The sequence below is a fragment of the Mya arenaria genome, chromosome 2, assembly GCF_026914265.1.
Source record: "Mya arenaria isolate MELC-2E11 chromosome 2, ASM2691426v1".
NCBI classification, from domain to species: domain Eukaryota; kingdom Metazoa; phylum Mollusca; class Bivalvia; order Myida; family Myidae; genus Mya; species Mya arenaria.
Genome location: NC_069123.1, coordinates 14,194,826 through 14,209,148, shown reverse-complemented (window position 1 = coordinate 14,209,148; position 14,323 = coordinate 14,194,826). Strand labels below are relative to the sequence as shown.

Here is a 14,323-nt window from a genome sequence, read left to right as displayed (position 1 = left end):
TATCTTTAATATACTTTTCTAAGTACACCAGCTTTGATTTTTTTCTCTGGTGTATACTTATTAATACTTTCGCTTGTAAATACATATTCAATTAAGAGCAAATGGCCCATATTTGAAATTAAGAAAGAACTGTTCGTAAATAAAATCAATTAAATTATTAAACAAATGGTCAAATCATAAGACAACTACTGTATCTTAATTCAGTATTCCAATCAGATAACAATATAATATTTATAACCTAAATAATGTGTTATTACAGGCTGCGACAGTTTAAATAAAATGGGCAATATATTAGTGATAGAAATGACTTTTACATTTAATTCTACACAACTCAATCCTCAAATTCTGCTGTTTACTCAAGACGTATCTTTATCTTCGCTCCAATACTTTGGTAATATCTAAATATAACAAATAATCATTGAGACTGGTTTGTCCTCTTACTCAAGAGTTCCTTTGCTGTAGTATTTGACTTTGCCATATTATTTCTTATTATCATTGTTGAAGCATTTCAAAGAGACGGAGGAGCTAACTAGATGGTTTAATTATTCGATAAATTCCGGAAACGCTGCATTTTGGTGTTTAAGCTGTTCAGTTGATACATCATTTGATTGATATACACGAAAAAGGACAGCTTTCGCAACATTTCCACCTAGTGCATGAGCGGCCCCGCTGTTTGAGACAGCACCTGCAGCACCTGCTGCTAGAGGTGTTTTAATAGTTTCTTCTGAACAAGGCCGAGCTGCTATTGACAAGGCTGTTCTTTGGGAGATTAAAACCGTGACACCACCAACATCTTTGAATGAAAGTCATATCTCATAGATCAACAGCATTCACATCAATTATAGTGTGTAGGTGATATTGAACAAATATTTGGGCATAAGCAGTATTGACCCAAAGAATATTAAACAAAATATAAAATGCATAATCATGTATGTAATAAAAACTACATAATAAATCAATATAAAATTTAGCATTAGTTAAAAGCCAAAAAATACAATACACTACATAAATTATCAACACAATACATACATATCATTTTAATGTTGAGTTAAAAGAGCAAATGCGTCATACAAACTCGTTTGTGATTTCAATGGCAAATATTGCTGAGAAATCATTATTAAGCGGCATGCTTACCTTATACTTTTTCATATTATTATTGTTATATAAAAATCCTAAAATATATTTTGTAATTTGCAAGTATATTTTATATCAATTATGAGCAACACAAACTTAATGCTTGTTCATTTATCTCAGTTGATTTTTGGCCCAAGTCGACTACTATTTTAATCTGAGTTTTAGGATTTGCTAGTCAAACTCATCATAGTGGACAAGTTAACAAGTTTATTAATAGTTAGTAATATTTAAGTACTTCTGTGCTGACAACACCGACAATGGCTAAGCAATACCAGTTAATACCTGCATATGGACATACGTACATGTAAATTGGTGATTGCAATTCATTTTAAATGCAGTTTAAACAAAACAATCATTAAAAAAATCGCAACATGCCCACGCTTTTTTCTGTCATGAACATCATGAACGCAAGAAGTCCAGTCTTTTCAGTCTATATAAAAATCACAGCCAGCGTGAATCATACACTTGATTTATTCGTAGTTGTTACGCGAAATTGCAATTACTAGAGGTTGATTAGCATGCGAGTTCCTGCTGTTCGGGTCAGCACCTGCTCCTAAGAGCTTTATCTTTACGTGAGAACCAGTCGGAGCTCATAATGACAAGGAGTTCTTTCGGCTTCGCAAGATAGCACGATATCTGTTCCATCGTTCATCAATTCATTGACATTACCCTCTTTGCCATATGCCACTGCTGATGTTAAAGATCTGACATCCAGAACGTTTTTGTATCTACATTAAGATTGGCCTCATGGCGCCCTCAATTCACATCTTCCGGAAATAATAATTATTATTATTATAACTATGGTGAAAGAAAGCCAAATCGTGTAGATCGACAGAATTCACATTCGAACATGAGGCTAATAATTGTCTCAACACATCTTTGCAGAGCTCCTTCAATGTCAAGAAGAGTCTCGCAATTTCCAGAAAATCATTTTGCTTCAGTGAATAAAGCTGTATGTCATTTATTCCTTCAATATTCACCTGATATTTCAGTAAGAGTTCGACTCAATCTACATGACTATTTGTAGCAGCTTTAATCAATGCTAACTCAGCTCCTCGGGCAGTTGTTTTCCATATGCTACTTCCCAGGGCTATTGTAAAATCTCAATGCTGTTACTACTGGCTGCCGCAAGGTCCTTCCTGAAAAAATAAGAATTTTAAAAGTGATGAGTAAACTGCAAAAGTACAAGCCCAGAAAAGTTTGTTTTTTTCAAGCGTATTGGAGAGGATTTCTTTTTATTTCAACTAAAAGCTGGCTCTCAAAGAAACGTGACAATTGCCCCCAATTTTGCCTTGTTGTGCGCATAGCGATACGCGTATAACATAATTTATTATATGTTGAATTAAGAGTTGTTTATCTAAACAAATGGCTTTAAATTTTGCTCTACAAATCTGTCAAGAATCACTGCATATTCCCATTAACAGGTCAAACGACATGTCTGAGATAAGAAGTAAAACTAAGAATTTCACTTTTTGCAAAATTGACCTCCAAATGTGACATTGCTTTGTTAGCACAAATGTTATGCGCGACATACTTCTCCAATATGCTCGAAACATCTGTGAATTTCATTAATATTTAAATATTTTATGGCAGAGACATTAAGTATTGCTATGACTCTACATTGTTGATCATGACCTTTAAGTGTGACCTTGACCTTTGACCTGAGAGCACAAATAGTATGCGAGAAACTCTTGACCATGGTCCTGAACAATGCTGTTACAATCGAATGTAATCTATTTTCCACAGTGTTTGAGAAAAGTAATTTGAAACTGCTTTCCCCACTTCAGATACAAATAAAAAGATGCTGTAGTACCAGTATGAACACTAACTTGTGAACGTTTGGATTTTACCTTAAACTGAGTTGTTTAGTTGTTATTTAAACACACTACATATCAATATTACGTTAATTGAATTTTAGTGTGTGTATACATTACACATGTTGCCTTATAAAGTTGCCTGGGAGATAAAATAAAATGTAATAAAGACTTGACTTGACTTGATAAACTGAAGTATTGATCAATAGTTTGGATATAAAATTTTTATCTCTATGCATATTATTATAAATCTGAAACAGTTTACCCTATTTCAATCTTACTTTACAATTGAAGTTATTCAATCAGAACACCGTTTCTTGAAAGCAGCTATATTACCACATACGAATTGCATTTTATTTCTTATGCAATTGTTTCAACGCAAAAGGTATATAACTCAGTTTGGTTTGCCCATATTTAAGAAAAAAAAAATGAACAAAGGGAAAAAGCTCATACCTCTGTGTGTACATGTTTTTCTCATACCTCAAAGTTAATATATGTTTCTCATACCTCGGTGTGAACATGTTTTTCTCATACCTCAGTGTGAACATGTTTTCTCATACCTCTGTGTGCACATATTTCCTCATACTTCAGTGTGAATATACATGATTCTTATACCTCAATGTGAACATTTTTTACTCATACCTTAGTGTGAACATATGTTTCGCATTGCTCAGTGTGAACATGTTTTTCACATACCTCACTGTGATCAAGTTTTTCCTAATACCTCAGTGAGAACATGTTGTACTCATACCTTATTTGGAACATTTTTCTCTCATTAGCCTTAGTAATATAAATACGATTTTTTGCATACCTTGCTTCAAAGATCGACATTGTTCTGATCGTTCTGGAGCAGAAGAGCCGCTGCATTTGTGTCACCTTTTTTCGCGGCAATGTGAAGCGCGAGCAGATGGTCTTTTGACTTTGTATCGTGTTCACGTAACAATGTTACTACACGCTCTTGTCCCTGTTGAACAGCTACTTGAAGAGGAGTAAATCCATCCTGAATTTCACAGGAAGTAATAAAAGTTAATTAACTTATGCAGCTAAAGTGGTCATTTTACCTGTGCTTATTGACATGTGTTAAAGAAAGTCTGCAATTTTTATTAAAATGATTTTTTTTAAAGTTTGGTTTGTCAATCTTTAAGCATGTGAATATAAGATTAAACAAAATATTTGAAACCTAAAATAATAACTTATAGAAATTTGTGTTATTGGGTTTTTTTCTTGGTACTTCAGTGCTAAAAAGCCTGGAAGTCATCGTTTGGCCCACAATTACATTATTTGACAACTTTAAATACATTTAAAGACCCTTTTACATCTGTAATAGTCTGTACTATCTTTTGACATCATTTTAAAGTCTAGCAGACACGCTAAATTGAGAATCCGACTTTTGGGGGCAAAATCTTTCTTTTTACACATACTACCATTCCAAAGTTGAATCTTTTAAATCTTATACCCAAACAAAATGAGGTGACCATACCTTGTAGTAGTTCGTCACAAATGCACAATTTCAATGTCAGTTGAGGATACAAAAATTGGAAGTTGATATTGACGAAGAAAATACAACAAATAAACAGGAAACCATATCAAATGGCAAGATTTACATATAGTTTTTACAAAAGAACAGAAAACTGAGAACTTTCACTACTAACAATGCGCAATTAACTTCAAATTCATTAATGGCTAAGCGGAGCACACGTATTTAATAAGAGGCATGCTTTTAACTGGTTAAACACGAACGCTCATGAGACACCGACGCTGATTATAAACCCTTACTTTGCCCTACGACATTGACGAGCACATCCATATATAACTGCAAAGTTATGTGCAATATCAAACCCAAATGGGGCAAAACTTAACTGTTAAAGGTAACATATAGTTTCGCCTGAAGAGATCTAATAGCACCGGACATAAAATTGATATGCAATTTTTTAAAACGGCTATATACAAGATATTAAAAGCTAGTTAAAATAACTGGATTATCATCCACGAAGCTTTATTAATGAGGATAGTAAAAGGGACATTTTCATCAAGAGTTTGATGCGCTAGCCACTCGGCCATCTCCACCACCTCCGCATGTCCTTCCTGGGCAGCCATATACAGTGGCGTGAAACCACACTGATTAAATATTTGTATCACAGTTAAAAACATATATTAACACATATAAAACCAGTCTCAAATCAGAACTTTACAAAAAAGCAGCGTGAAACAAAGCAAATTTATGCTGCTTCGTTAGTCCAAAATTAGTAAAATGCAGCATAACCAGTCTGAAATTAGTGAAATGCATCGTAATTAGTTTGAAATCAGTGGAATGCAGCATAACCAATCGGAAATTAGTGAAATGCAACAGTATAAGATTGAATCTAAAGTATGTTAGTGCTTGAATCTGGAATGCATTTATTGGTAACTTGAAACACGAATCATTTCAAGTTTACAAGTTGTAAGTAAAATTCGTAAATCATAAGTAGATAATCTGTTAGTGTTGTACAGCATGAAAATGTAACAGGTGGCAATTCCGGGCACTTTCAGGCCTATTATAGTCTTTTGAAATATATCTTACCAAAAATGTTTTACGAATATAAACAAGATAGCTAGAAAATTATCGGAAACATTAAGTGATGAACACGAAATAATTCGCGAACGCTATCATGCGGCAGTACTTTGCCACCGTAGGTATCTGATATGTTATTTTGATTTTTATATCATGTAAATAATAAGTGCTATACCATCAGGTTATTCCAAGAAGTGAAATTGTATATTTTTCCCCCAAATACCATTTGTTAAATCTTTCTTAAAACCCAGCATATCTGACCAACATTTTAAACACTGAGATACATTTAGAAATGGTTTGACTGTATGAGAAAAAACCATCATAATAGTGGTGATAACTTTCAAAGAAAATTATTTTCTGTAGATCATCAAAATTGGACTCGAATTTATTTACTGTATTTAAGTGCATTTGTTTGTTAGACCAATATTTTGAGACACAACTATTATGGGCATATATTGACTTTAGAAAGGCGTTCGATCCTAAATGGCGAGCCGGCCTCTGGTCAAAACTCGTAAAACTATCATATCAATTGGAAATTGTTTAATGTCATAAAAATGTGTTTGGATATATTCAATCATGATTAACTACTGAAAAAAACGCCACAAAATATTATCATTGTTGTAACGGTGTTAGACAAGGCGGAAAATTATCTCCGGTATCGTTTTCTCTGTTTTTAAATGTTTTGTATCATTATATGTTAAGCAATGGCAACAGCTGTATTGACATCGACGATTTTAGTGTTGATATTTACTTAAAATTAGTAGTATTATTGTACACAGATGATACAGTATTGTTTGCAAAATCTGAAAATGAACTAATCTCATTATTAAACATTTTGGTTGATTACTGTGATAAATGGAAGCTTGATATTAATGTTTATAAAACAAAGATTGTAATATTTGGTGATAAACCAAGGCGTAATAAAAATTTAGTAGGATAACCTTTAATGCCACATTTATCTGACCCTGAGGTCGTATGCATGGAGCATATGGAATAGGGCTGCACTTAGCGCATGTGCTAACATCAGCGAAGCATATTCCTAATTCACCCAGTATGTTTCAACATATATGTGCTAAACGTTCACGTGCTATAACATATCGTGTGGAATAGTTCGTAGTTGTTGGCTAAAACGTGTCGTAAGTAATATTGTCTGTAGAATATACCTTTAACTAGAGCTATCACTGAAGGTGATTAATACCCCCGAACGCCGCCTCTCATTATGATTTATCATTGTATGAGGATTTATGAAATTCCATCTAGTAGTTTTCAAGTTACTGTCAGGACAAAAGTTTGCCAAAAAAACACACAGAAAAAGGCAATAATTCTGTAATTTGCTGAAATAGTGTAATGATTCATTCAACACTGAACTCCTTCTCATTATGCTGTACCATTATATAAAGTTTGATTACATTCTATCCGGTAGTTTTCAAGCTATGCTCTGGACACGAAAAAAAGTAACAAAGGGCAGTAACTCTGTAATTGGCTGAAATAGAATTGCGGTTCCTATATACTGCACTTCCTCTCATTATGATCTATCACTGTATGAAGTTTTATTAAATTCCATCCAATAATTTTCAAGTTATGCTCCGGACAAGAAAATGTAACAAAGGGCAGTAACTCTGTTATTAGCTGAAATAGGATTGCGGTTCTTGTACACTGCACTCCCTCTCATTATGGTCTATCACTGTATGAAGTTTTATCAAATTCAATCCAATAGTTTTCAAGTAATTCTCGGGACAAGAAAAAGTAACAAAGGGCAGTAACTCTGTAATAGGCTGAAATAGAATTGCAGTTCGTGTACACTGCACTCCCTCTCATTTTGATCTATCAATGTATGAAGTTTATTAAATTTCATCAAAAAGTTTTCAAGTTATGCTCCGGGAAAGAAAAAGTAACAAAGGGCAGTAACTCTGTAATTAGCTGAAATAGAATTGCGGTTCCTGTACACTGCATTCCCTCTCATTTTGATCTATCAATGTATGAAGTTTATTAAATTTCATCAAAAAGTTTTCAAGTTATGCTCCGGGAAAGAAAAAGTAACAAAGGGCAGTAACTCTGTAATTAGCTGAAATAGAATTGCGGTTCCTGTACACTGCACTCCCTCTCATTTTGATCTATCAATGTATGAAGTTTCATTAAATTTCATCCAAAAGTTTTCAAGTAATGCTCCGGAAAAGAAAAAGTAACAAAAAGCAGTAACTCTGTAATTAGCTAAAATAGAATTGCGGTTCCTAAACACTGCACTCCCTCTCATTATGATATATCACTGTATGAAGTTTTATTAAATTCCATCCAATAGTTTTCAAGTTATGCTCCGGACAAGAAAAAAGTAACAAAGGGTAGTTATCTGTAATTAGCTGAAATAGAGTTATGGTTCTTGTGCACTGCACTTCCTCCCATTGTGCTTTACCATTGTATTAAGTTTTAAAAAATTCCATCTCGTAGTTTGCAAGTTAATGTCTGGAAAAATATTTGACAGCAAAAAAACAACAAATAAAGGGCAATAACTCAGTAATTAGCTAAAGTAGAGTTATGGTTCTTGAACACTGCACTTCCTCTCATTGTGCTTTACCATTGTATGAAGTTCCAATGAATCCCATCCAGTACTTTTCAAGTTATACTCCAGACAAAAAAGTAACAAAGACCGACAAACCGACGGACAAACCGACGGACGGACTGACCGACCGACCGAACGACCACAGGGTGACTCCAATATACCCCCTTCAAACTTCGTTTGTCGGGGGTATAATAATTAATACACATTTCAGCAATAGGCCTTTTAAAATTAAGTTTTGATCTTAAACTGAGCTTGAACACTGACTTTGGCCCTGTATTCTTTCAACATAGTAACCCTCACCATCAATTTGTTCCGATTGATACCTTGGCATTACAATAAACAACCCTAAACTGGGGTATATTAATAAAGTATAATTAATTATGTTTGGTTCAACAAGCATCTTGCTAACCTCATGTAATTTTTAGAGTTATTTCAATCACGATACGTACGAATATTGAAATTTAAGTAATTTATTTTTCAAGGTCTTGACCTTTAACTGAACATGGACATTGGTCGTGGGCTGTTGCTGAACTGGAAGTTTGAACAGTAACCTCATATGAAACCTAATTCTTCAAATGAATGATTATAATCAAAGTTTAATCACAATATTCAAGGTCATTAAAAACTTAAGTATTTGGCCTCCAAAGGACACGACCTTTACCTTAGACTGAACGTTGACATTGGCTTGATGTTCAACCAGCATCTTAACGATATCCTCATGGCCTACCAGCGAGGCAATGTGTAGTGCCGTGTTTCCATTCTGTATAAATGTCATAGGACAAGATTAATTTGTAAAACATAGACATCATTAATGAGTAAAAATAGTTTCTGCTGTTTCTGCTGATTGGTAGTTATTCAATTCAGGGGCCAGCGATTTTATGCCAAATTTGGAGCTAACTTTGGCCCAATTCCTAATGCGAAGACATAAACCGTTTGCCCAAATGTGAACAAAAATGATAATCATCAAAATAGTTCGGAAGAGTTGATGTATTCGTAAAAAATGAAACTTAACCTGGGTTTAAACTACAACAATTTCAGTGGTTTCATTAGCAACAGTCATTTTGACTTTCGCACGCATATTGTCACTGATAACATGAGTGTGTTATTATATTTATTTGAACATCTTAAACAGTAAGTGGTATCGCTAGTATGGCAACAACTCAATGATATTCATTGACATTTAGTTAAGTCAAATATAGAGCAGTGACTGTGAAGAACAATGCTGTAAAATGTTACACGCACCTTGGTCGCAGCCTCGATGTTGGCCCCTCTCTTTAGCAGCTCTGTGAAAATGTTGAGGTGGCCCCCTTTCGAGGTCATGTGTAAGGCATTTAAGCCATTCTGGAAAGGTAAGAAATATTGTGGACATGCAAAATGATACTGTATACATGCAACATGATACTGTGGACATTTGGCATGATACTGTATGCAAGTGATATAGTACCTTGGTCATGTAACGTTGATATTGTTAACATACTAGTACTACTTAAAACTGTAGACATGTGGCATGTAGACATGCGGCATGTAGACATGTGGCATGTAGACATGTGACATGATACTGTGAACATGTGACATGATACTGTGGACATGTAACATGATACTGTGGACATGCGAAATGATACTGTGGACATGTGACATGATACTGTGGACATGTGGCATTATCCTATGGACATGTGACATGATACTGTGGACATGCGACATGATACTTTGGACATATGATATGATACTATGGACATGCGACATGATACTTTGGACATATGATATGATACTATGGACATGCGACATGATACTGTGGACATGCAACATGATACTGTTGACATGTGACATGATACCGTGGACATGTGACATGATACTGTGGACATGTGACATGACATGATACTGTGGACATGTGACATGATAATGTGGACATGTGGCATGATACTGTGGTCAAACGAAATGATACTATGGACATGCGACATGATACTGTGGACATGCGACATGATACTGTTGACATGTGGCATTATACTGTTGACATGTGAAATTATACTGTGGTCAAACGATATGATACTGTGGTCAAGCGTTGTGGTCAAACGATATGATACTATTGACATGTGATATGATTTCCATATTATACTCATATATTTTATTATTAGTATGTACTTTTTTTCTTCAAAACGCGCAACTTTTTTAAATATATGATGGTGCATTACCCTACTGATGATGAATACGCTGCTAATGATGCATTACCCTATTGATGATTCATACGCATATTGGTGGTGCATTACCCTAATGTTGATGAATACGCAAACTGATGATGCATTACCCTACTGATGGTGCATTACCCTACTGATGATGTATTACCCTACTGATGATGAATTACCCTACTGATTATACATTCCTTACTGATGATGCATTACCCTACTGATTATACATTACCCTAGTGATGATGCATTACCCAATTGATGGTACATTACCTTACTTATGATGAATTGCCCTACTGATGATGCATTACCCAACTGATGGTGTAATACCCTACTGATGATGCATTTCCTTACTGATGGTGCAATTCCTTACTGATAGCTTTACCCTTATGATTACCCTACTGATTTTGCATTACCTTACTGATAGTGCATTACCCTACTTATGGTGTATTACCCTACTGATGGTGCATTACCCTACTGATGGTACATTACCCTACTGATGGGGTTTACCCTACTGATGATGCATTACCCTAATGATGGTGCATTACCCTACTGGTGATAGATTACCCTACTTATGGTACATTACCATACCGATGGTGCATTCCCCTATTGGTGATGCATTACCCTACTGGTGGTACATTACCCTACTGATGGTGCATTACCCTACTGACGATGCATCACCCTACTGATGGTGCATTACCCTACTGATGGTACATTACCCTACTGATGAGGCATTACCCTACTGATGGTGCATTACCCTACTGATGATGAATACCCATACTGATGATGCATTACCCTACTCACGATGCATTTCCCTTCCGATGATGCAAACTTCTACTTTAACTGCATAAAAGTACTGATGATATACACTACTGGTGATGCATTACCCTACTGATGATGCATTTCTCTTCTGACAATTCATAACAATAATAATCGGATGATGCATTACCCTACTGATGATATTACCCTTCTGATGGTGCTACCATACCGATGATTCATTTACAAACTGATTTCCATAATGATGCATTACACTGATGATTTTACTGATTATTTAATTATGCATTCTGATGCAATGCCTTACTGATGATGCATTACCCTGTGACGATGCATGAGCATACTGATTATTGAATGATGCATTCTGATGCAATGCCTTACTGATGATGCATTACCCGATGATGATGCATGAGCATACTGATTATTGAATGATGCATTATGATGCAATGCCTTACTGGTGATGCATTAGCTTTCACTCTTCGTCATTCTTAACCAAGGGGTTTTTACATACTGAATTACTGGTGTGGATGTCGGTGCTGCCGTTAAGGAATTTCATAACCTTATCCAGGTTTCCATCCAGGGCCGCTCGCAGGAATTCCTTCTGAAAATATTTATTAAAATATGATACACTTTACTTCTTGATTGTCTTGTCTACCATCATATTCAAGAAAAAAGGTATGATATATTTCTCCGAACACAATCTATCATGTCTTTATGGTCATAAAAATGATAGTCTTGGCTGGTATTTTCAATGCAGCAAGATATTGTTCGAAAAATGGAATTCCTCCCGAAGTCATGTTCTTAAACCGTTCTATGCAAACACAGGCTTTATTGTTGCTTCGTGTACAATGTAGATATTTAAAATTCTACTAAATTTAATAAAATAAATACTTCAATAAGGAGTGGCACATTAAAATTTGCAGAATAATAGGTTCTTAGGCCCTAATTTCTCGAAACTTTTTGAGCTTAACAGAAATAGCTTATTTTGTTTTAGCAACATTGTTTTTACTTTAACCTGATTTAGATTAATAACAGATCAATTCAATAAACAGTATTTTTTTTATAGAAGAACGAAATAGTGAGCTTAGCTTAATCATGGCATAACAGACATAGGGATAGGGTTTGTAATTCCATAAACACCTTTGAATAAATAATAACTCATTTAAACCGTGGAAACACTTGAAAGTCCGAAAAAAATAAATTACGCGGTAAGTCGTTGACCCGATATTGGATATATGGGGCAAAGGACACCATTCGCGCTCACCCGAATATGGTTTTTTGCGCGCCGTATATCACTTAAGACAATTTTAAGTCCGAAATGGTGCTTTTTGGGCGTATTTCATTACTTATTTCTCCTTTGTTGAAATAAAAAAAAGTATATTTGGACATTTTTTACGGGTGAGCGGGATGGGGTGGGAGTGTTCGCGGTTGCCCATTTTAAAGCTTCATATGCATGAAAACAATCAAATTGGACTTATGCACCAGTCAATTGTTACCACGCCCCCCCCCCCCCGGTCCGGAGAATAGCGGGGACTTTTACTTTCCGTCCAGCCAAGCCCGGGGACGTACTGCCGATAAAATTCCTTGCCAAAAGCACCTGCACCCCAGGAGCCCTAGGAAAGGCTTATCCCCCACTATTGTCGCGAAGACAATACCACCGCATTTACCTGGCCATGCGGGGCCACCTGGAAGGTAAAAACACGGCCTATTTCCTCGGCTATCCCCCTGGACCTGGTGCATTATAAGACAAGGGTTTTACAGAGTGGGCGAAAAAGTTGATCATAGCAATTATGTATATTTATGCATTCACGGACCAATAACTTGTATTTGGGCAATAGGCGTTGTAGGATTATACAGAAAACACAAACGAAAATTGCAAATCAACAAAGAAGAAAAATACAAAAAAATAAACCCTCATAAGACAGTCAATCTGTATGACCAGGGGACACAAATCTTGTTCCTACTTTATTATTCCACATTGCAGTTATTCATACTGAATGCAAATGTTTCAAATATTGAATTTCACTTGACGCTTGGAACGAATAATAATGTAGCTCAGCCTCTTATTCCAATTGAATAAATGCCCATTCTGTGTGTTGTCGCAAAAACTAAAACCAACAATGTAACAATGAGGAGTGAACTCACGAACCGTGGCTTTCATTAAATACAAATAAACCACGAATTAAGCAAATACGCCAACGGATAATCTATTAAGTATGGCGAGAATAAAGCGGTAAATGTTATCACTTCTATCATGGGTTACCATCCTTATTCTTGGAATGAATTTTAAATATATCATTCAATACCACACAACAGAATGTGGTCCGAATTTAAAAATACAACAACAACAAAAAACAAGTTCTTACATGAATTTCTAACTTTAAATAATGTTTAAATGTTCATGTATCCAACACACACTGTACATAGATTTGACATAACCTGATCCTCATACCCGTTTCGCCACTCATGATATTGCAATTATTTTTCAAACACAATTCAGCTTAATTCACATTCTCGTTCATCGGAGAGGTCACAATTCTAAAGTAAACGTCATGTTATACGCATTTTATTATTGCGAAATCAAACAGTATGAAATTCCTTACCTGTAAGTCCTTACAGATTAGACATTACCTGATCTTTGTCGTTCATATCTATTTCGACACTAAATCGTGTTTTTGAAATTGCGTTACAGCCTCTAAGACAAAGTATCCCAAAAAGTATATTTTACTTCCAAAACGAAACTAGAAGTGTATTTCGAGTTTCTTTACCTGCCACTATGTGTGTATATTTATAGACATGGACAAGTCGCTCGACTCGTGCTATGGCAAAGATCAAATCGATCGAACGCAGTTTTGAACAAGAGATGTTTGTCAAACATTATGCACCCCCCCCCCCCCCCCCTGAGCGCCATGTTGTCAGGATTATATGGACAATTGAATGAAATATGCATGGACAGCTGATTTGTTGCCATTAAGGCAGTTTTCAGATTATGACCATTAAAGTGTGAGGATAGAGTGTGTTATGACCATGACCTTTGACTCTATGAACTCAAAATCCAGAGTCATCAGCTGGTCACCAGAAACCTAAATGTCAAGTTCGAGGGCCATGGGTGCAGGCATTGTCAAGTTATCACACAGACAAGTTTTTTTCGTTCAAGGTCACTGTGACCTTGACCTTTGACCCAATGACCCCTTAAATCATAAGGGGTCATCTACAAGTCAGATGCAACTCCAAGTCAAGTTTGAAGGCCATGGGTTCAGGCATTGTTGAGTTATCACTCTGACAACCTTTTACCATTCAAGATCACTGTGAC

At 35.5% G+C, this 14,323-nt stretch overlaps 1 protein-coding gene across 6 annotated transcripts; it reads right to left on the bottom strand.

Annotated features, from left to right (window-relative positions):
- Positions 1-523: 523 nt before the first annotated feature.
- On the bottom strand, positions 524-13,800 carry LOC128241921 (ankyrin-3-like). Of its 6 annotated transcripts, none has more exons than XM_052959086.1 (6): positions 13,779-13,800; positions 11,522-11,611; positions 9,299-9,397; positions 8,718-8,816; positions 3,760-3,948; positions 524-2,273 (listed from the first exon to the last, which is right to left on the bottom strand). In XM_052959086.1, exons 2-5 carry the CDS (start codon positions 11,564-11,566, stop codon positions 3,766-3,768), a joined length of 426 nt encoding a protein of 141 aa, XP_052815046.1. In that variant the 5' UTR covers positions 11,567-11,611; positions 13,779-13,800; the 3' UTR covers positions 524-2,273; positions 3,760-3,765. The 6 variants fall into 6 exon arrangements, with proteins under 6 accessions (XP_052815046.1, XP_052815013.1, XP_052815038.1 ...); XM_052959053.1 differs by lacking the exon at positions 13,779-13,800 and adding an exon at positions 13,642-13,775; XM_052959078.1 differs by lacking the exon at positions 13,779-13,800 and adding an exon at positions 13,614-13,738.
- Between the last annotated feature and the right edge of the window lie 523 nt (positions 13,801-14,323).

What these genes read in the sequence shown, in the direction of transcription:
- LOC128241921 (XM_052959053.1), bottom strand. An exon ending in ACATCGAGGCTGCGACCAAG is followed by an intron (nt 8,817 to 9,298) that starts GTGCGTGTAACA and finishes ACATTTATACAG; the next exon opens with AATGGAAACACGGCACTACA. An exon ending in ATGTCAACGTTCAGTCTAAG is followed by an intron (nt 3,949 to 8,717) that starts GTAAAGGTCGTG and finishes TGTGAAATTCAG; the next exon opens with GATGGATTTACTCCTCTTCA.